General features: G+C 38.6%; 1 protein-coding gene across 2 annotated transcripts in view; it reads left to right on the forward strand.

The window, feature by feature from the left end:
* The first annotated feature begins 13,860 nt into the window (after positions 1 to 13,860).
* LOC128642607 (ficolin-1-B) overlaps positions 13,861 to 23,391 on the forward strand; it is a 97,241-nt gene continuing 87,710 nt past the window's right edge. The window contains exons 1-3 of one of the 2 annotated variants that reach the window (XM_053695378.1): positions 13,861 to 14,044; positions 14,959 to 15,084; positions 18,213 to 18,248. In XM_053695378.1, the coding sequence (XP_053551353.1) occupies positions 13,960 to 14,044; positions 14,959 to 15,084; positions 18,213 to 18,248 (247 nt within the window). In that variant the 5' untranslated portion in view covers positions 13,861 to 13,959. The remainder of the gene's footprint in view (positions 14,045 to 14,958; positions 15,085 to 18,212; positions 18,249 to 23,391) is intronic. The other variant, XM_053695377.1, reaches the window with a different exon arrangement.

Raw genomic sequence — 23,391 nt, forward strand, 5'->3', positions numbered from 1 at the left:
CATGATCAGACCAGGCACAAAGAGACTCACGTAATGAGGTCTAATGAGTCGACTGTGGAAAAAATGAAATCTAGCCTGGTATATTGCTTGTGTGGATGTGAGAAATGCATGCAGTCCTTTTCTTTAGGGTGGACAGCTCTCCAAACATCATAGTAGCCTGAGCAGGACATTAAACTACGGAACCTGCTGGCCAAGAGTTCAGAAGATGAGTGTGTCTTGTCTGTGTCAACAGTTATCCTATCAGCTCTTGGGTCCCAGACCATGTTAAAGTCCACGGCTAAAATGACTCTACCCTGTTTGACTTGGTCAATTACATGAAGGATATGTTTCAAATATTTGGGCAGGTGGGTATTGGGAGGTAAACAGAGGCCAGCGTATAAACCACATGATTTAGTTTACAGATCAGAATGACATATCTAGATTGAGGGTCCTTAATGACCTGGATAGGCTAGAGTGTGAGTCTTTTGTGTAGTAGAATGGCAGTACCTCTGGCTTTCTTAGTGAAAGGGGCATATTCAATGTGAGTATATGACTTGGAGGAGAGTCTAGTAGGCTTGTTCTCCAACCAGTATATTTCCTGTAGGAAGACGATGTCAGGGTTATGGTGTTTTAACAAACACAGTAAAAGACTACGTTTGTGAGGAGAGTTGAGTCCTCTATCATTATGAGTGAGAATTCTTAAAGTAGAGTTAGCCATGCATCAGGGTGTAGGGACAATTAAGGTGATGTATGATAACCTCTCAATATGGGGTAGATGGAGGGGAGTGGCAAGGAAGAAGTATTAGGGGGAGTAGACATTGGTGAAGTGTCTAAAAGTGTGGTGGAAATAGTCCACCTCAAAGGAACCTTAGAGTGGGCTTCTAAGTGTGGGGGGGAGAACACTATGCTCGAGAGCAGATGAGAAAGGGCCAGAACGCCAGCCCACCTCTAAAATAAACATCTTTATGTCAATAACTAGTAAACAGTAAAACCTGTGTTAAACAGTGAAGAATAGTGCAAGGAACATTGAAAAAAGTGCAATTCTGAGCATAAATAACTATGAACAAAAAATAACAGATCAGAATTAACATTGTTAAAGGAGTATATCCAGACAATGAGGTGTGGACAAATAGTACAAGTCCAGAATGAGTACAAAGCTGCCAGGTCATGAAGGCTTGCTAAAGAGGCAGTAGAGTATTCACCCAGGACCTAACCACCCATCCAATAAATCAGGTAGTGACTCCAGGAAGTCTGACAGAGTCCTGTGGTTGTTGTAACTTAAGGTGCTTCAATCTTTGATCGTTTACGGACCATTCTGGTGCCGAGGCGCGCAGTTTAGGATGTGAAGACACTTTGCAATGGAGGAGGTTTCTGCATAAGACCCCAGGACGTAAGGAGAGAAAGTCCCTGAGAGACAGTAGTGGCCACAAATATTTGGTTATCCTTGGTGATGATATGTCTAGTGGGGTAGCCCCATCTGTATCTGAGGTTGGCTTTGAGTAGTGTAGTAGTAACAGGTTGGAACTGTCAACGTTGCTGGAGGGTGTGGGCAGACAGGTCAGGGAGGAGTTGGACATCTCAGACTCTTTCACCCACTGTTGGCTTCTTAAAAGCAGCTTGCATCAACTGATCTTTATATAAAAAGCTGTGAAAGCAGGCTCATCTCTTGGCTTGTCCGGTGCCACCATCCTAGAATGGAGGGCCCTGTGAGCTTGTTCCATACTGCTTGTTAACCCCTTGGGGAGCCCACCAGTTCCTGAAACAGAGCTTGTAGGTTCTCATGCAGATCAGCCTGCGAGACAGATTCTGGGATTCCCCAAAATCTTATGTTGTTGCGCCTGGACCTGTCTTCAACGTCTGACAGCTTGAATTCCAATTGTGAGATTTGCTCAGCCAGGTTTTCTGAGTAGGCAAGTAGGCTAAATTGGTCCATAACTATATCATCCTGTTTGCGCTCTAGCGCATCAACTCTCTCGCCTATTTCAGAGATCTTCGTTGAATCTGTCTGTGTGGCCAGCAGCTTTTTGAGTGTAGATTCCATAATAAAGTGCTGAGATGCAACAAGACATATGTGAGCTAGACAGAGATTCCTCATCCTGAGAGTCAGAGTCACTTAATTCTCTGTGGGTCTCTATGGCTGAATCTTTAGTCGACTGTGCGAAATGATAATACACCATTTTCTTGGATTTAGAAGTTGACTTAGGGTGCTTCCTGGCAGAATGAGGCTTTGTGGATAACACTCAGTAATCAGTACAGTAACCTTGCAATGGGCCGCTATGCAAATAAAAGATATACACACCACTGTTGAGTAATAATGGGGTTAAGTGAGCAAATGTATTGACATAACTGGAATTACACATATACCTTTAGAGCGGAGCATGTCGCAAGCAGGGCTACATCCTATTATCTATTTCCTACTATTCGCTTTGGAGAGGTACATAAACCAAAGTAGCTTAGTGAGTGAGCTGATAGGTGCTGGAAAAATTATGCCGCCAAGGACTCAGTCCGCCAGTCACCTATCAGCTCGCAAAAGTCACCACTCAATAAGGGCCTGAAGACCCTTTCTTGACTCGGGGACAATGGGATATGACCCGAAGGAAGGGAAAAAGGGAGGGGGAAGTGACCAGCTCAGACTAGGAGAGCCGGAAAGGGAGAGTCTTGAGGGGATCTCACAAAATACAGTACACAATATGAGATTTCAGCATATAATATAATGGGAACCAATCATATGATAACCGGCATGGAGGTACATAACATAGAACTGAAGCCCTGTGAAAGCAAGGTTTTAGATTATGCAGTAAAATGACACTACACTTTGGAATAATGTCCCAAAGGCAATTAAGCTGGCGCAGCAGCTATTAGAATATGAGGTAGCTTATAAAAGCTATATTGAATCCAGGGCAACCTATGTAGAAATTACTTCTGATAGCTCCGCGGGAAGGAACTAATACTACTGACAAAACGTAAATGGTCGCTTTAAGAATCACCACTAAAAGTTCCAAAGAAGAGCAGCACTATATATGAGGGCCTTCCAGGGGACCCAAGTAAAAGTAGAGGAAGTCCATGTTGGGAATAGGTGTAAGGTTATAGTCTCCCTCACTATGGGAGGGGACAAGAAGCTCTCCGCTACAAGAGTTGGTTAACTATGAGGGGAGAGCAATGCTCCAACTGAGACCCATATGTTTATAATGAGTGGGTTATGGAACTTTCAAGCAGGTACTGTGCAGCGTTGAGTATAGTATTCTCAGAGGGGCTGTGATGATGAATATGGTATAGGCTTGTAAGGGATCCAATGCACTTGGGGGGGTAGTTATCAAAGTGTCTACTTTCCTGCCTTCGCCGGCCCAATACGCCCGCCTAAGCTCGCCTACCTTCGCCGCCGCGGACCTGAAAAAATACGCCTAAGTTATCAAAAAAAGCTGTCAAAAAGCCGTGGGGCGATGAGCAGCGGACTGTGAGAGTTATCACTCATCCGATCTCGCTGCTCTTCGGCTGTTTGACAGCTTTCTTGCTAGCCTGTCACTAAGCACTCACACTAAACTACACTGCTCTAACCCCTATACCGGCGCACCCGGAGCCCCCCGCAACTAAATAAAGTTATTAACCCCTAACTAGACCCTGCCGCAAGTCTTATAAATGTATTAACCCCTAAACCGCCGCTCCCGGACACCGCTGCCACCTACATTATACCTAGTAACCCCTATCTTGCCCCCCCCCTATACCGTCGCCCTCTATAATAAAGTTATTAACCACTATCCTGCTGATCCCGCACCTCGCTGCAAATAAATAAATAGTTTAACCCCTAAACCGCCGCTCCCGGACCCCCGCAACCTATAATAAATTTATTAACCCCTATCCTGCCCCCCACTACACCGTCGCCACTGTAATAAAATTATTAACCCCTAAACCTAAGTCTAACACTAACCCTAACACCCCCCTAACTTAAATATTAATTAAATAAATCTAAATAATATTTCTTTTATGAACTAAGTTAATCCTATTTAAAACTAAATACTTACCTTTAAAATAAGCCCTAATCTAGCTACAATATAAATAATAATTATATTGTAGCTATCTTAGGATTTATTTTTATTTTACAGGCACCTTTCAATTTATTTTAACTAGGTACAATAGCTATTAAATAGTTATTAACTATTTAATAGCTTACCTAGCTAAAATAAACTGAAATTTACCTGTAAAATAAAAACTAACCTAAGTTACAATTACACCTAACACTACACTATACTTTAATAAATTATTCCTATTTAAAACTAAATACTTACCTGTAAAATAAACCCTAATATAGCTACAATATAAATAATAATTATATTGTAGCTATCTTAGGATTTATATTTATTTTACAGGTAACTTTGTATGTATTTTAGCTAGTTAGAATAGTTATTAAATAGTTATTAACTATTTAATAACTACCTAGCTAAAAGAAATACAAAATTACCTGTAAAATAAATCCTAACCTAAGTTACAATTAAACCTAATACTACACTATCATTAAATTAATTAAATAAACTACCTACAAATAACTACAATTAAATACAATTACATAAACTAACTAAAGTACAAAAAATAAAAAAAGCTAAGTTACAAAAAATAAAAAAATAAGTTACAAACATTTTACAAATATTACAACAATTTTAAGCTACTTACACCTAATCTAAGCCCCCTAATAAAATAACAAACCCCCCCAAAATAAAAAAAATGCCCTACCCTATTCTAAATTAAATAAAGTTCAAAGCTCTTTTACCTTACCAGCCCTTAAAAGGGCCTTTTGTGGGGGCATGCCCCAAAGTTCGGCTCTTTTGCCTGTAAAAGAAAATACAAGCCCCTCCCCCAACATTAAAACCCACCACCCACATACCCCTAATCTAACCCAAACCTCCCTTAAAATAACCTAACACTAATCCCCTGAAGATCATCCTACCTTTAGTTGTCTTCACTCAGCCGAGCCACCGATGGAACTGAAGAGGACATCCGGACCGGCAGAAGTTATCCTCCATGGGGCGCTGAAGAAATCTTCCATCCGATGAAGTGATTCTCCAAGCGGCGCTGAAGAAATCTTCCATCCGGGCGAGGTCATCTTCCAAGAGGCGCTGAAGAAGTCTTCTATCCGGGCGAGGTCATCGTCGAAGCCGGGTCTTGAATGTTCATCCCGCCGATGCGGAACATCCTCCTTTCCCGACGAACTACCGACGAATGAAGGCTCCTTTAAGGGACGTCATCCAAGATGGCGTCCCTTCAATTCCGATTGGCTGATAGGATTCTATCAGCCAATCGGAATTAAGTTAGGAAAAATCTGATTGGCTGATGGAATCAGCCAATCAGATTCAAGTTCAATCCGATTGGCTGATCCAACCATCGGTGGCTCGGCTGAGTGAAGACAACTAAAGGTAGGATGATCTTCAGGGGATTAGTGTTAGGTTATTTTAAGGGGGGTTTGGGTTAGATTAGGGGTATGTGGGTGGTGGGTTTTAATGTTGGGGGGGTTGTATTTTCTTTTACAGGCAAAAGAGCTGAACTTTGGGGCATGCCCCCACAAAAGGCCCTTTTAAGGGCTGGTAAGGTAAAAGAGCTTTGAACTTTATTTAATTTAGAATAGGGTAGGGCCTTTTTTTATTTTGGGGGGGTTTGTTCTTTTATTAGGGGGCTTAGATTAGGTGTAAGTAGCTTAAAATTGTTGTAATATTTGTAAAATGTTTGTAACTTATTTTTTTATTTTTTGTAACTTAGCTTTTTTTATTTTTTGTACTTTAGTTAGTTTATGTAATTGTATTTAATTGTAGTTATTTGTAGGTAGTTTAATTAATTTAATGATAGTGTAGTATTAGGTTTAATTGTAACTTAGGTTAGGATTTATTTTACAGGTAATTTTGTATTTCTTTTAGCTAGGTAGTTATTAAATAGTTAATAACTATTTAATACTATTCTAACTAGCTAAAATAAATACAAAGTTACCTGTAAAATAAATATAAATCCTAAGATAGCTACAATATAATTATTATTTACATTGTAGCTATATTAGGGTTTATTTTACAGGTAAGTATTTAGTTTTAAATAGGAATAATTTATTAAAGTATAGTGTAGTGTTAGGTGTAATTATAACTTAGGTTAGGATTTATTTTACAGGTAAATTTCTCTTTATTTTAGCTAGGTAAGCTATTAAATAGTTAATAACTATTTAATAGCTATTGTACCTAGTTAAAATAAATTGAAAGTTACCTGTAAAATAAAAATAAATACTAAGATAGCTACAATATAATTATTATTTATATTGTAGCTATATTAGGGTTTATTTTAAAGGTAAGTATTTAGTTTGAAATAGGATTAATTTAGTTAATAATAAAAATATTATTTAGATTTATTTAATTAATATTTAAGTTAGGGGGGCGTTAGGGTTAGACTTAGGTTTAGGGGTTAATAATTTAATTACAGTGGCGGCGGCGTAGTGGGGGGCAGGATAGGGGTTAATAAATTTATTATAGGTGGCGACGGTGTAGGGGGGCAGATTAGGGGTTAATACATTTATTATAGGTGGCGACTGTGTAGGGGGGGCAGGATAGGGGTTAATACATTTAATATAGGTTGCGGCGGGTTCAGGGAGCGGCGGTTTAGGGGGTAATACATTTATTTAGTTGCGGCGGTGTAGGGGGGACAGATTAGTGGTGTTTAGACTCAGGGTACATGTTAGGGTGTTAGGTGCAATTTTGGAGTAGGGGAAGAATCAGCGCTAGTTATAACCTAAAGCCAAATACAAGTAGGGACCCTCTCAAGAAATCCCTTGGGTGTGTAGCTACAGAAAAGTGGAAGTATTGGCGCTTACAGCTAGGATAGATCTATATTTATATGAAAATACGTATAAATAATACAATATATATATATATATATATATATAAGAGCAAGAGATAATATAGGATATATTATGGGGCTTCTAAGAGATTGCTTAAAATGATACAACACTCTAGAAAAGATATCAAGAATTTAATATTAGTAGATTAATAAATACAATTGATAAAGAACAATGTCTAAAATATCAAGCACAATTACAATATAAAATTTAAAGGGAAGGGGTATGCAGGGCAGTAAAACCTAACTCTAAAGACTAGCTCAAACAAGCAGATTACAATAGAGATGTACAATGTCAAGCAGAACGATTCCCTATTACTAAATAGTAAGCTAAAATACACACGTGGATAGGAGATGGCCTCCGTAATGTAAATATAGCACTCGATAATAAAACACTCAATAATAAAACACTCAATAATAAAACACTCAAATATAGAATCTGGACGTCCAGTATTAAAATAATAGGGATAAACGTGCAAAAGAAAATAATCTAAAAGGGTTAAATATAAACAATGATCAGAATAAAAATGATCAGAATAAATTGTCCCGTAAGAGCAAATATATATATATAGGCTCAGTAAGCAACGATGGTATTGTATATCACCAGTATGTCTATTGGAGCTTAGTCTATTCACTTTATGCTCTCAAATGTAGTTGATCTTGCTCATCGAGTATTGGATCAAACTTAAACACATTTGAGAGTGGTACCTTAAGCTTTGTTAAGAAGAGAGAAGGCAGCTGTTTGTAGTAGAGTGGATCGATCTTTTCCATCTCTATTCAGTAGTCGGTCTGTGTCCGATAACCGCCTCTTCAAAATCACAAGAGCAGTGTATCCAGTAGCCAGCTTAGGCTTTGCTGGCGTCTTCTGTTTCTGCACGGCCGGTCACGTGATGCTGTGTCAGCTGTCAGGTAGCGTGTAGCCGTATCAGCTATTTTTACCGGTGTCCGCGCACTCTCTGCTTTCAGTGAAAGCTAAGTCGGTATATTCAGAATTGGTGTGTTGGAAGTTCCTCCTTCCAGGCTTACAGCTGAGGGCGAACTCTTCTTAATGGAAAGTAGCAGCACTCCTCTTTTTAGATAGAAATAGAGGGTGATGTAAATGTCTCAAAGGTGGATGGTAGTAAACAACTTCAACGCATTTCTCCCCTTCCTGGGGCTTTTTCAAGAAGTGTGTTAAGGTGCTAGGTGCAGACAGCTCCCATAGAAATCAATGGGATGTCTGGCAGCAGCGAACTTGTACTTTCGCTATGGTCAGACTCCCATTGATTCCTATGGGATCCGCCACCTCCAGGGGCGGCGGATTGAAAACAAGGTACGCTGGGCCGTAAAAGTGCCGAGCGTACCTGCTAGTCATTTGATAACTAGCAAAAGTAGTGAGATTGTGTCGCACTTGTGTGCGGAACATCTGGCGTGACGTAAGAATCGATCTGTGTCGGACTGAGTCCGGCGGATCGAAGTTTACGTCACAAAATTCTACTTTTGCCGGTCTCGAGCCTTTGATAACTAAGGCGTATCAGCCTCGCCACAAATACGCTGCAGAATTCCAGCGTATTTGAGGTTGACGGCTTGATAACTCCCCCCCTATGTTGTAGCATGGGGGGGGTAAGGCCCAGGTATAAGTAAATCCCAGCAAGTATTTCTATGGCGCTACACTAATGGTGGCTGCAGTAACTATGTGATGAAGCCTGAGCACTTAAATGGGGGCCGTCCCTGAGGGTACTCTATAGTATAATAGAATGAGGGAGTGCAATAAATAAAAAAGGCACAGATCTCACCCGGGTCTACTAGGATGCTAGTGTCTCTGGATTTATAGCTCTCGTGGAGAATATAGGCCCAGACATGCCTCACCGGACTCACGCAGGTGGTAGAAAGTACTGCCGGTTCCTCTGTAGTCACTAACCAACGCACTGGAATACCCCTAGGTGCCTCAAGGGTGGCTAGTCGCTTGATGTTGAAAGGGATTAAAAGGTTACTTCCTCCTCTGGTAATCCCGTGGGCACTGCTGGCGATGACACCTTCTATTTCAGGAGGCCGCAAGATGGCTGCGGTTCGCCCCAAAAGGGCTGCCGGTTAGTGCTGGGATCTCCGCGGTCAATCTGCCTTCTCTGGGCTCTCTTATCAGCCCCCGTTCTCCTCATTCACTCCTCCGGTGCTCCGCTTGACACTATGGGGCCTCACAGACCCCCCGTCTGGCTCTGGCCCGTAACTAGGTCACTTAAGTTGAACTGAGATCTCCGCGACCCCACCAGGCATGCAGGCAGCTGTGGTCCCCTCTACTCCAGCCACACTTCAAGTATAGCTTGTTTCTTCAGCTCCGGAGCAGATCCCCGACCCTCCGGAGCCTGGTGGGAAGAGTCCCAGCAGTATGAGCAGCTGCATCACTGATCTCGCAGTGGTTGGGTTTAGTTTTCTCAGCTAATTTCACAAAAATACACCTTTCAGCCACAGAAGGTGAGTGTGTGGGGTGTGAGCAAGATGTGTACCCCACTTTGATTGAGGTTTGCCCAGTTTAAGGGTTTTTTTTGCAAGGTTTTGTAGGGTGTAAGCTTGGAGCTTTGAAAATGTGCTTCTGCTCAGCATGGCAGTTAACTCTGCCCCCCGGGAGATGTTTTTTAAGTAAGAAGCAGCAAGAGTTGGCCAAAGACTGGAGCCCTGATATTCAAAGATTCTCCAGCTTGGAGAGAAACTGTAGTTCAGAGATTACAGGGGCTGAACTCACTGAATAATAAAAAGATAAAGGGCAGAACTCTTTCATTTACGTATGCAATATAGAACGGCATAATATTTTTTTACACTTACACTTTGTACATTGTATTTTTATTACTATACATTTCAGTTTTGGTCCTTTCAGTATTATTGCATTTAAGCTTTGTATTTGTATTTGCTCCATTGTAAACTAAAAACTTCAGAAAGTGGGAAGGACAGACAGGGCAGTTCCCTGGGCTGAACAGTGGATTTTCCAGGGTATGCCTGAAGCTCTATCACAAGCCTTGTGAAATTTTGTAAGCATTTTAAACAAATTGGTCTCACTGTATTATCTAGCCAGCTGTAAGTAGGTGAAGTTTGCTCAAAATTCCCAATACACCTATTTTAACTAACAGAAAAGTAATATATATTAAAATATAGACAAAAGCAAGTTAAACTCAAGTGAAAACATTTGAGTTTAATTTATAATTGATGCAAACTAAGCCTTTATATCAGTCCCAGGGGTTTTCCAGTTACTTTCTCTCTCCCATGTGACATTTTGTATCCCAGATCGCCTCAGTACTTTCTATGGAAGGCATCTCTTATCTCTCAGAGATTTCTGGGTTCCTCCCCTTTTCTTAGAAAATTTAGTGAGTTCTGCCCCTGTGAAGTCTGCAATATAATCTGTCTCCAAACTAGAGTATGTTTGATTATCTGGCCCATAGGAAGTAATGAGACTCTCTGGGAAATTGAAGCTGACATTTTCCAGTTTTAATTAAAAAAAAGAAATGAAAAGTGCAATCTAATTTGTAAAAGATACACATAAATATACAAAGTATGAGACTAATTTGTTGTTGCTCTGTTACACAGAAACTGTGAAGGCATAATTAGAATTTGTAAAATCACAATCTTAAATAAACTGATGCATACAAAATAGAATACAAAATAGTGTAACGTTTAAATGTAATAAAATGTAATCTTAAAGGGACACTAAAGCGGATCTGTAGCGGATCATGTCCGCACGACATCACTAAATGCCAACAGCATACGCTGTTGGCATTTAACATGGCACAAGCAGTTCTGGTAAACTGCTTGTGCAAAGCCGCCCCCTGCAGATTTGTGACCAATCGGCAGCTAGCAGGGGGTGTCAATCAACCCGATCGTATGCGATCGGGCGGATTGCTGCCCACCGCCTCAGAGGCGGCGGACAAGATAAGGAGCAGTGGTCTTAAGACCGCTGCTTCTTAACTCCTGTTTCTGGCAAGCCTAAGGGCTCGTGCGGAAACAGGTGCATTAGGCACAATATGGGCCATAATAAATTGGCCCCCAAGTGTAAATGCAGCAGCCCTCTCATGTCATGCAGTGCTAGATTGCACTGGACTTGTCTTTCACCTACAGAAAAGTAGGGAACACCCCTTGGAGAAGGGATCTTGCAGTGCTGGAGGATCATTTTAGAACTTGAGTGGAGAGGTTTGGATGTGAGGAGTGAAAGAAAGATCTGAGTCAAGTGTGACCCCAAGACATCAGGCATGCAGGGTTGGATTATTAATGTTATTATCAAGAGTTATAAATAGCTGGGGGGTTGAGGTTTTGGAAGAAGGGGGGAAAATACATATACAGTGCATATTTATACATGTGTATGTATGTAGCTTTATGCTAAAGCCCCTTGTACCTTTTTGTTTTCAAACACTTGAGACCTCATATCTTTGAGCCCTTTTTAATGCAATATTTTTAAAATAATTTTATTAGACAATGTTAATATAAGTGTAACTGTACAGTGTATTTTCGATTAGTTTTAGTTGAACGTAACAGTTAACCAAGCTCTGAAGTTGCGTTAACCTGACACGTATTCAATTTCAACTTTCAACGAGATATACCCCAGAGTTGGCTCCGTAACAAAGATGGCAGTCTTAGACCATGCTATAGTGAATCATGTCCGCCTGGGGTTTAATACATTGACCCCTTGGTATTACGTTAGAATGGAAACCGATCGGTACTTTCTTAAGAGCGCTGCGGAATCTGTTGGCGCTCTACAAATACCTGATAATAATAATAAAAAGAGTAATTGTGGTGTTCGGTTGTGTTAAGTATATAGGTTTATCTCTTTTTTTCTCTTCCCCAGCCCCTGGCAATACAGTAGACTAATTGCATATAAATTCATCTACTGTAAGTCGTTAAATCTACTTGAATGGAATGTAAAATATTTTAAGACTACTTAAAGGGACAGTCAACACCAGAATTGTTGTTGTTTTAAAAGATAGATAATCCCTTATTTACCCATTCCCTAGTTTTGCATAACCAACACAGTTATAATAATACACATTTTACCTCTGTAATTACCTTGTATCTAAGTATCTGCAGACTGCCCCCTTATTTCAGTTCTCTTGACAGACTTGCATTTTAGTCAATCAGTGCTCACTCCTCTGTAAATTCATGTGCATGAGCTCAATGTTATCTATATGAAATACATGAACTAACGCCCTCTAGTGGTGAAAAACTGTCAAAATGCATTTAGATTAGAGGCGGCCTTTAAGGTCTAAGAAATTAGCATATGAACCTCCTAGGTTTAGCTTTCAACTAAGAATATCAAGAGAACAAAGCAAAATTGGTGATAAAAGTAAATTTGAAAGTTGTTTAAAATGACATGCTCTATTTGGACCATGAAAGTTTTTTTGGACTTGACTGTCCCTTTAAACACCAAAAGCCAGACATTGCACTTTTGCAAAAAAAACTCACATAAAAGAATCAGAGATAAGTAATCTCAAACATAGGGCTAAGATTACAAGCGGTGCGCTAACTGTATCACACATGCAAAAAGGAATTTTCGCAGCTGCTTGCGCGCGTTGGAAGGTTGAAAGTAAACACGATCGCTTGAGCGCAATTTAGTTTAACGCGCGTCTGGATATAGCCCTGGTTAACTGTTATGCGAGTCCAAAATGTGTCACAAAACACATAAGAAATACATGTAAAAGTACAGGTACACTCATAATAACACTGTCTAATAAAAACTATTAAGAAAAAATATTTCACAAAAAATTTATAAGGGCTCAAAGATATGAGGTTCCAGGTGTTAGAAAAAAGAGACTCAAACAGGTTTTAACATAGGGATACAGATTTTTCTAAGTGAAGACAGTGGAATGTGAAATATTAATATTTTCATATCCGGTTAGCGCACTTGAGAACAGGGCTGGACTGGAAATAAAAAGCAGCCCTGGAAAAATATGAAGACCAGCCCTATTTACCATTGAGTCTGTAGAATGCACATGACCCATTTTTGTCAAAGGGGATTACTGGGACACTCCTCCAATATTTTTTTCAGAATTAAATTATATTACTTAGTATTAAATAAAAATGTCAGATTGATGTTATATAGCAACCCTACAACTCAATTGCATCCATTAATCACCCCTTTAAATTGTAGCTTTCCAGCCCAATCTACTGCAGCCCACCGGGAAATCTCCTGGTATCCTGGTAGGCCAATCCGGCCCTGCTTGAGAAAATGCAATCGGTTTGCGTGTGAATAGGGTGTTAGATGTTAGATTTTTTTTCAACTTTTTCTACTTTTCTTGCTCCATTGACTTCTATGAGGGAATACGTTATTGTAGTTGCAGTATTGTAAATTCAGCTTTCTGCGCACTTTGGGTTAGTGCTAGTGCAAAGCTTGTAATATGCATGCTACTCAACACATGCAAAAAAACTACTTCTAGCAGAGATAGCACACAAGCGGGAGCATTAAATAACACGCCACTCATAATCTAGCCCATAGTTGGTTCGGGGAGGTGATTTCCACCCTGTTTACTAAAGGAATGGTTTAATCAGGGAGGTAATGTCCCTAACATTAACATTCCATGCAACATTCCATGACTGTTCCTCATCCAGTTTTATTCCTCCTACACAGCTGTTTCTGTTTCAGTTAATGAATGTGTTTCAAGCTACATATTAAATTGATGATCATAAGCACCTGTTTGGTATAATTGTTTAATCATGCACCTGACTTTATGCCTACAAAATCCCTGACATTGCACAAGTCTGCCTAGAAGAATCGATGCTCTTTTGAAGGCAAAGGATGGTCACACCAAATATTGATTTGAATTAGATTTTTATTCCACTCACTTTGCATTTTGTTAATCAATACAAATAAACTATTAACTTTTCTATTTGGAAATCTTTCTTACTTTAGAGCTTTTTTCACACCTAACTAAAACTTGCACAGTGCTGTATATCTACAGTGTGAACTTGTATTACTTCTGTATTTAAAAAGAAAACTGATAGTGAACTGTTGCTGATAGCGCAACATATAAGACAAAACTGCAGAACGTGCATATTTTTAGCTGAACTATAAGACATACAGTTACATTATTAGTAAGAACTACAGAGAATACAGAATAAGTAGATTTAAAAGCTTTACAGCTCCAGTACCACATACATCATCCGGCTATGAGGGGACCTACTGCACAGACACTATTGGCTCTGACCATTTGGGTTACACTAATTGGTTGTTCTGCTGGGGCCACCTGTCCAGGTGAGTTATGCAAATATCTCTGAAACATTTAAGGAAAAGCTAAAAAAATGTATTTGATGTTTCTGGATGAAATCTATTTATTTATAGCTGGTAATTAGAAGCATTAATTAATACAGTTAGTGTGTGATGCTACTTGGGTTTTTTTTTTTATAAAACATATAATATAACAAGCATCTAGAAATCAGATAAACAAAGCCAAACATACTAAATATAACAGTGTCAAATGGAAAGTAAGGTCAAAATTATTATTATTATTTTTTTTTTAATGATTCAGACAGAGCATGACATTTTAGAAAACTTTCAAATTTACTTCTATAAACCATGGACAGCACTTATTTATTGCTGGGTGAATTTATCCGCCAATCAACAAGAACAACCCAGGTTGTTCACCAACTTACATTCTTGCTTTTCAAATAAAGATACTAAGAGAATGAAGAAACTTTGATAATAGGAGTAAATTAGAAAGTTTTAAAATTGCATGCTCTATATTTTGGGTTGTGTCCCTTTAAGTGATATTGGGCTCCATTTATTAAGCAGCGGATGCTTCGAAGGCCCATAGTTTAAGACCGCTGCTCCTTAACCTGAAATAATCCCGATCCGATCAAGATGATTGACAGCCCCTGCTAGCGGCCGATTGGTTGCCAGTGAGCAGGGGGCGTCATTGCACAAGCATTTCACCAGAAATGCTTGTGCAATGTTAAGTGAGGACATCGTATGCCACTCGAAGTATGATAAATCTACCCCATAGCCTCCTTAGTTTCAACCAGTGTATAATTTATAGGTTTATCCTGCACCATTAGCTTTCTTAGAAGTGGGGTTAGTCAATACTCAAATACAATAAGCACTTACATGATTATTAATGTAGGTTGCTGTTTTTTAAGGCTATACGTTTATTATTTTACTCTTTACTTTAGAGGTGAAGTTTGTAGGAGTTGGGAACTCCTCCGAAAAGACAGCAGTTCTGATAGGATGCCCAGGGAAACCTGGAGTACCAGGACTGCAAGGACCACAGGGACCGCCAGGACCAGCTGGAATGAAAGGTAACTCATGTAAACCTATTTGCTTTACTCTCATGTTTAACATAAGTATGAAAATCTGCTCTCGCAGGGCTTAATAAAGTGCATATGTTTTTTTTTATCCACTGAAGTTTCAGGGACATAGTTCCCCTTTCTCAAACCAACGAGAACAAGATCAATAGTGTGCAATAGATAGTATAATACTCCTCCATAGGAAAAAAGCCAAACTGGTTGCCATAGCAACCACATCAATCACCCAGAGAAACCCCCCAACTTCTACATAATATGTCCCCTTAGAATACATCTCAGTCATTCAGACTGATGTAAAAATAGTGTCAAGTATACTAGAAATGTATTTATCTATTATTAACAAATTCATTATTCCATTGTTTTACTATTATGGCCCTTTAAACAGGATCATTACCACAGAGAGAAAGAATCCAGTACAATTGACTAGATCTTTGACATGTAATCAAGTGGGGTGGAGAACTGTCCCACCCTACTCTTCAAGATACTCCCTCCCCGGAGGACCCATAATGCACAATAAATAAATAGGTTCAAATACAGTCTTTCCCTATGGCTACCGGTCTTAAATACACCCATTCACAACCCTGCCCAGCACTTTGTCACATATCCTCCCCACCAGCTCAGACCTTGTGGGATGAACCCCCATGGACATAAATGAATTAAGTCAGAACAGGTTGTCAGCATTTTCATGTTTAGTCACAGCCCTATGTTCATCTGTAAAAATTGCAAGCTAAGGAACTATCTGTTCACCATTGCATTCTTAGCTTTATTTTTATTCAGGTTAAGGCATCATGATCAGTAGCCAACTTGAATTTATGGCACAGGAGATAATATTTTAGAGAGTCTATTGCCCACTTGATGGGAACACACTGCTTACACAGAACACAGGGTGTTCTTCACAATGAATTACCTCAGTTAACAAAGGCCTGTTCACACTCAAGACTACTTTACCATCAATGAAGCATTCACATTTATAAGGTCAGTCAGGGGGCAGCAATTTTAGAAAAATATGTAATAAATATTCTATAATATCCAATTAACCCTAAAAATATCCTGACTTGTTTCTTAGTGAGGGGGTGTGGTCAGTTTTGAAAATCCTTCACTTTTGCTGTTTGGGGTATTCCCTGACCCCTACCAATTGAGTAACCCAAACCTATTGTAAAGAAAAACCTAACCTAAGCAGAAAAAAATTAAAAAACTGTCGGATATTTGAGAACATGTGAGTTCTTATCTGTACAGTGAGTGGCCACATTATCCAAATAAGCTGTGGCATATTGTCTGTGGGGTTTCAGAATCCTATCTATTATTATTATTATTATTATTATTATTATTATTATTATTATTATTATTTGCTGAAAATTAGCAGGGAACAATTCCTCTAATGTAGAAAAAGCAGTATTCTCCTTTCCTCAGTCAGTCAGGGGCACCAGCCAATAGCCTTTTATGAGGCTACAGTCATCAGGTAGCAAGCTTTCCTCTATCTCTCTATGTGTTAATCAATCCTGGGCACTGGAAAATAATACTGTTTTGACACACTACTCAATTAACAGTAGTCATACAAAATCTTAATGAACAATCAGGTTTTAACACCAATACTCTAGGAATATTCCACTCACTTTGTGACTACACAATAACATCAAGTTCCATAGATTTTAGAACATATAGCTTCCTTCCTGGCTTCTGGGATTACCTAAAGTGTAATGTTTATTTTATACCTGGTTCAGTAACAATACCGTTTTAAAGAATATTGGTCCTACCCAGCACTACAGAAAGCACATCCATATTCCTTCTGATAGAATCCCAAACTACCTATTTCTGATGAGGAGATAGTGTTTCTGCAATATTCACTTCAGGATCCCTGGTCAGTAATTGTTATTGAGGTTAAAAACCTCTTTGTCCTCCTAAGTCTTCAGAATGTTAGGTCTTCTGCCTGGTTGTATCACTATACAATTACCTCTCTTACTTGTTCAAAAATCTTAATCTTATGGAGGCCATGCCAAGAACTATGGAACTTGTTCTTTACTGTAGGAAATAGGACCAACACCCTGTCTCCTGGTTGTAAAACCCTAAGTCTTGCATTTCCATTATAGCTAGTCTTCTGGGCCTCCCAGGCTTTCTGTCCTATGTCAATAACACTGTGGTATTGGTTAGATTTTTGTTGCCACATTTCTTTGATTATATCTAGTAGCCCTCAAGGATGTTGTATATATAAAAACAGGTGCTTGGGGCACCTTCTGTATGGAGATCTTTCTTTCACTTCCTTGTCAATCACTTTTCTATTGAACCATTCTACTGGTCCGTCAGTCTGGTGATAGTGAACAGATGTTTTAAGATGTTTAATTTAGAGACGCTTACAAAATTATTTCATAACCTTTGCCATAAAAGGAGTTCCTAGCTATATACCAAATAAGAACATCAAAAGCATTAACCTCTAATTAAGGAAAATATAAATCCTTATATATTTAGAGATGTTATTTGTCTAGAGAGAAAAAAAATGAATATTAAACAAGTACAAGTAATAAGAGTTTTATCCACGTCGTTTTATATAAGAAATAATAAATTCATAATTAAAGACTTATCCAATATGACTGATTAGGGCGATGAAGGTTGATATAATTATTGTTTGGTTTTATTATAAAACATTTGAACAGATTAGAGCTGTATTTATCTTATCTAAATTGCAATATTATAATTATAATACATAAAATATAGCAATATGTTTACAAGTTGAATGGCATTGCTATAAAGATTTAAAAAGCAATAAAGTGAAAAATTACTGTAAAAATTGTTTATTTTTGTACTTTATATAGGGGGATTTAATATAGTTAAATTAAAATAAATGTTGATATGGGAAAAACATTTGCAAAGATACTTCGCTATTAAATTAATAGGTTAATGTCGACTTTGACTTTTTATGAATCACTTTGAAATGTATAATAACATGTTCTTAGGATTTTACTTAACTAAAGATAAATTTGCTCCTTTTTTCCAAATGTGTCTGGTTTGTTTTGTAAAGACTGCAAAATAAGATAAACCTTTGTATTGTTGGGGACTGTCTTAAGACCAAAGCTTGCAGGATCTGTCTAACTATGGATAATATAACATACTGTAATTTATTTCTATAGGAGAAAAGGGGGATCAAGGATTGAAAGGAGAAAGAGGTAAGAGCAATTGTCTTCTAGCTTCTATGATTATGGGGTTCAATTTAAACAATGTAAAAGCAATTTGAAGCCGATTTATTAAATGTCATGCGGACATGATCCACTGTAGTGTAAGCTGTCTGCATTTATCATTGCACAAGCATTTTGGATGAAATGCTTGTGCAATGCCGCCCCCTGCACATTCTTCGGCCAATTGATCAGAATGATTGCAATCCGCCACATGAGTTAAGGAGCAGTGGTCTTACTATACTGTTTGTTAAATATACCCCTGTCTAAATTTCAAATGAGGTGTGGATTTTTCTATGACAAATTTTAAAGAGAGTTCCATTTTCCTCCCCCTGCATCATGTGACAGCCATCAGCCAATCACAAAATGCATATATGTATAAATAATGAGAATTCTTGCACATGGTCAGTAGGAGATGAGGCCTCAGAAAGATTGTATATAAAAAAGATTGTGCACATATAGATAATGGAAGTGAATTGGAAATTTGTTTAAAATTGTGTGCTCTGTCTGAATCATCAAAGTTTAATTTTGAATTTAGTGTTCCTTTAAGACCACCACCAAATAGGTGGTAAATGTAAAACAACCCAGGCTGTTTAGTCTGGGGTGATTGGCAAGCTCTGCTCTTGTGGAATAGGTTGTGCATGATCATTGAGGAGGGTTTGCACAAACACTTGCTTCTTGCTAGCCCTAAATAGGTGTGGACAGGTTCTCTGGATGGGATCCTTGCTTTAATAAAGAGGTAATATTGTCTTGAGTTTTGACATTTTGGGGCCTATTTATCAAGCAGCAGATGCTGCTTATTCCGTGCAAGCCTTCCGCCTCGCTGGAAACAGGATTTAAGAAGCAGCGCTCTTAAGACCGCTGCTTCTTAACTCATCCGCTACCTCTGAGGTGACGGACTGCAATCATCCCGATCAGATACGATCGGGATGATTGACACCCCTTGCTAGTGACTGTACAGGGGGTGGCATTGCACAAGCATTTTACCAGCAAATGCTGTCGGCAATCATGTCTGTCCGACATTTGATGTCAGCCCCTTTGTGTTTCATGTAACAAGTTTAACCTATGCCATGTTTATCAGTGCCTAGACAAGCATTCAAAACAACATTTCTGCCGCCAGCAAATATTCACATTATTATTATTATTATCATCTTTAATAATACACCTTCAAATTGTTTCTTATATCTTTAACACATTTGGTATCATAATGTCACAATCTTCCTCCTTTCACCTATACCATTCATTTAGATCCGCCCCTTTATACGCTATTTAACCTCAGGAATTACAATTCACATTGCTTGGTATTTCGTCAAGCTATCTTTGCTGTTTCCTGAACTTCCGCTTGATGATCTCTGAATTCTGGATCCTCCCTTCTCCACTTTCGATCATCAGACGCTTGTTCCTGCACACAGTCCCTCAGCTGCTCCACTTGTCAGCTGGAAGCAGCCGCACGGCTAAGCAGACGTCATCGGTCGCATCACACAGCTCCCATAGAGGATCAGCGTGCACAGCTTCTCGTCAGTTCCTGAAATGCTGACTTCCACTCGGCTTGTTCCTTGTCCTCTTGCTGACATCCAAGGTGAATCTTATCTGCAGGCAAGGTACTTAATATTTCACTGTTAACAGTTATCCTGTCTAACTGCCTCCTGTTAAATTAGCTTAAGCATCCGGAACCATATTATATAGCGTGGCAGTATTTAGGTATAACAAACGCTCACTCTGTCATACTTATATCTTAAGTATAGATACATACAGTAGTATGTGCAAGTTATTTACTTTTAAGATCTATCTGCGAAATTACGAGTTTTGCGATAACAGGGGTGCGGTGCTAACGTGCAGTTTTTTCTCAACGCTCACTTACATACAGCGCTGGTATTATTGGTTTTTACAAACCCGGCGTTAACAGACAAAAAGTGAGCATAGAGCAAATTTTGCTCCACACGTCACTCCAATACCAGCGCTGCTTAAGTCAGCGGTGAGCTGGTTGTACGTGCTATATGTATCTAGTTTAGGGTTTATTTTTATTTTACAGGCAAGTTTGTATTTATTTTAACTAGGTAGAATAGTTACTAAATAGTTATTAACTATTTAATAACTACCTAGCTAATATAAATACAAATTGACCTGTAAAATAAAACCTAACCTAAGTTAAAATAACACCTAACACTACACTACAATTAAATTAATTAACTAAATTAAATTAGCTAAAGTACACCCCCCCCACACTAACCTAACACTAACCCCCTGAAGATCGACTTACTGTTCTGAAGACCGGACATCCATCCTCAAGGAAGCGGCAGAAGTCTTCATCCAACTGGGCCGAAGCTCTCAACGAAGCCGGGAGAAGTCTTCATCCAAGCCGGGTGAAGTGGTCCTCCAGACGGCCAGAAGTCTTCATCCAAGCCGGGCGAAATGGTCCTCCAGGCGAGCAGAAGTCTTCATCCATCCAACACGGAGCAGCTCCATCTTCAAGACATCCGACGCGGAGCATTCTCTTCATCCGGAGTCATCTTACTGAATGACGGTTCCTTTAAATTACGTCATCCAAGAATTCTATCAGCCAATCGGAATTAAGGTAGAAAAAATCCTTTTGGCTGATGCAATCAGCCAATAGGATTGAGCTTGCATTCTATTTGCTGATTGGAACAACCAATAGAATGCAAGGTCAATCCTATTGGCTGATTGGATCAACCAATTAAGGATTAACTACCTTAATTCCGATTGGCTGATAGAATTCTATCAGCCAATCGGAATCTAAGGGACGCCATCTTGGATGACATCATTTAAAGGAAGTCCAATAGAAAAAAGACTTTACGAAGTTTACGTAAGTCTGTTTGCGGTAAGGCCAAAAAAGTGTGCAGTGCCCCTAAACCTGCAAGACTCGTAATACCAGCGGGCATAAAAAAGCAGCATTAGGACCTGTTAACGCTGCTTTTTTAGCTTACAGCACAACTCGTAATCTAGCCGTATGTTTGTTACCAACTCCATTGTACTGTGAGCAACATATCCATATATATCTGCAGTTGTGATTCAACAAGAGTTAGCTTAATAATTTATTTAGCATTTTCTCTAAAACAGTTCAGACGGCCTCCTGAAAGTAATACCAAGTCAAATTAAACATGAATCCAGCAGATATACCAGGACATGTTGTAAACATGTCACAAAAGATTGAAATCATGTCCCAACAAATTAGGGATTTACAAATAGAAAATAATGCTCTAAAAAAATATGTTAGTGATAATGTAAAACCCATAACAGATAGTTCTCCAGAACCTATAGTAGGAGTCTCTGAGAAATTCAGTGGAGACAGAACCTTATACAGAGAATTTAAGAATGTTTGTACTTTATTATTTGATTTAAAGTGAAAAACATATCCTTCTGAGCGCATAAAAGTCCTCACAGTCATATCCTTTCTTAAAGGAGAAGCAAGAGCCTGGGCAAATATATTCTATGAAGCAAACAATCCTATATTGGGATCCCTATCGTTATTTTTTGATGCCATGTCACAACTATATGACGATCCTAACAAAGTTCAGTAAGAAAACCATCTTATAATGTGCAGTCTCAGCCTATTACCAAAAGCACAACAGAACCTATGGAGATAGGATTCCTAAAGGGGCCACTCAGCCAAGTGGAGAAAAACAGGAGAAGACAGTATAATCTATGCTTATACTGTGTTGGGGACAACCATACAGTCAAAGACTGCCCTAATTGATTGGAACATGAAGAATAGGAAAGAGACCTAGGAGCGCCAAAATAGGCAGAGCAACTAAAATGACATATGGCGGGTGGGGTTAAACCATATATACAAAGGAAAAAAAAAAGGTGGATAAATGGCGTACTAGAATGTTATAAAGATTCTCACATATGATAAATAATTACTGATTATTCAGTATCTTTAAAGATATGTGCAAATTAAATACAATTTATTACAATTAAAACACATAGGTAAAATAATGGATCCATGGTACAATAAGCACAAAATATATAAAACATTATCATATAATGAAAACAAATGGTAATAGATTAAATGAAAGATGATGGTTGGACAATTATATCTGTTAATGGGAACAGTATTCCCTATATAAAGTGCAAATGTGCTTAGAAAAATGCACAAAAAATTCCACAAAAAATTAGTGGCAATAGAAGAAAGAAAGGGGGGTACCCCCTCAAAATATGAACAGTGTAAAATGTGACCGTGACTGTCCAAACAGAAAAATCCAAAAAATAAAATAAAAAGTGAAAAAAGGGAAAAATGGAAAAAAGCTGTATGCAAAAGTGTCCCTGGTAAAAGTCAGTGATAAAAAATAGTGATAAACAATATCAGTGATACAAAGTTCCAAATGATATATGTATTGTAAGTAAAGCTTCCTTAAGTCTCCTCAAGAGAAGGTTCCAAACAATGTGAAGGTGGTGGGTAAGGGAGTGTCCGGTAAACCCTGGGTGTAATCCCTATATCCAACCTGTAAAAGAAATATACAATAGTGCAATAAAGCTAACAAATGAACATATATTGTAGGAAAAAAGCTCACCAATTCTGCCAACGCGTTTCGGCCCAAATCTGGGCCTTTTTCAAGACTATGGGTGGTGTGTGATGGTGGCTCTATTTAAGATTATTGTTAACCAATCGGTGTTTTGCCGCTGATTATTTGGCGCCAAATTTTTATTTTTTTTTAACCCGGAAGAGGATATGAGTATAATTATAAATAAATAAAGTATTCCTTCATGGATTTCTACATTGTAACTGAATATCAGTGTTGTTCGATAGTACCCTTAAAGATTTTGTCATTCTCTCCATTAAAAATTAGAAATTGGTAATACCGGAAATATCTTGAGTGTTTCCTGCTGATCGATATAACCGGAAGTGCCTAGAGCGTACCTTACTTCGATTCTGTTTCTGGTTTCGCTCTTTGTTTTGTTTCCGGTAAAGTTATTATCACTTCCGGTTATACTATTTGGCGGTATTGGTCACATGACCTTCTTTTGGCGGGTGCCCTTACAAAAAAGATATATCATGGAATGGCTAAATATTAAAGCTTAGTGCATATTCTAAAATTTAATATGCTGAACGGCTATAGAAAATATGATCTAAAATGATCTAAAAATGCATAGAATGGCTGGTTATAAAAACAAGTGG

This window comes from Bombina bombina, chromosome 12 (genome assembly GCF_027579735.1).
Source record: "Bombina bombina isolate aBomBom1 chromosome 12, aBomBom1.pri, whole genome shotgun sequence".
In the NCBI taxonomy this organism is placed as follows: domain Eukaryota; kingdom Metazoa; phylum Chordata; class Amphibia; order Anura; family Bombinatoridae; genus Bombina; species Bombina bombina.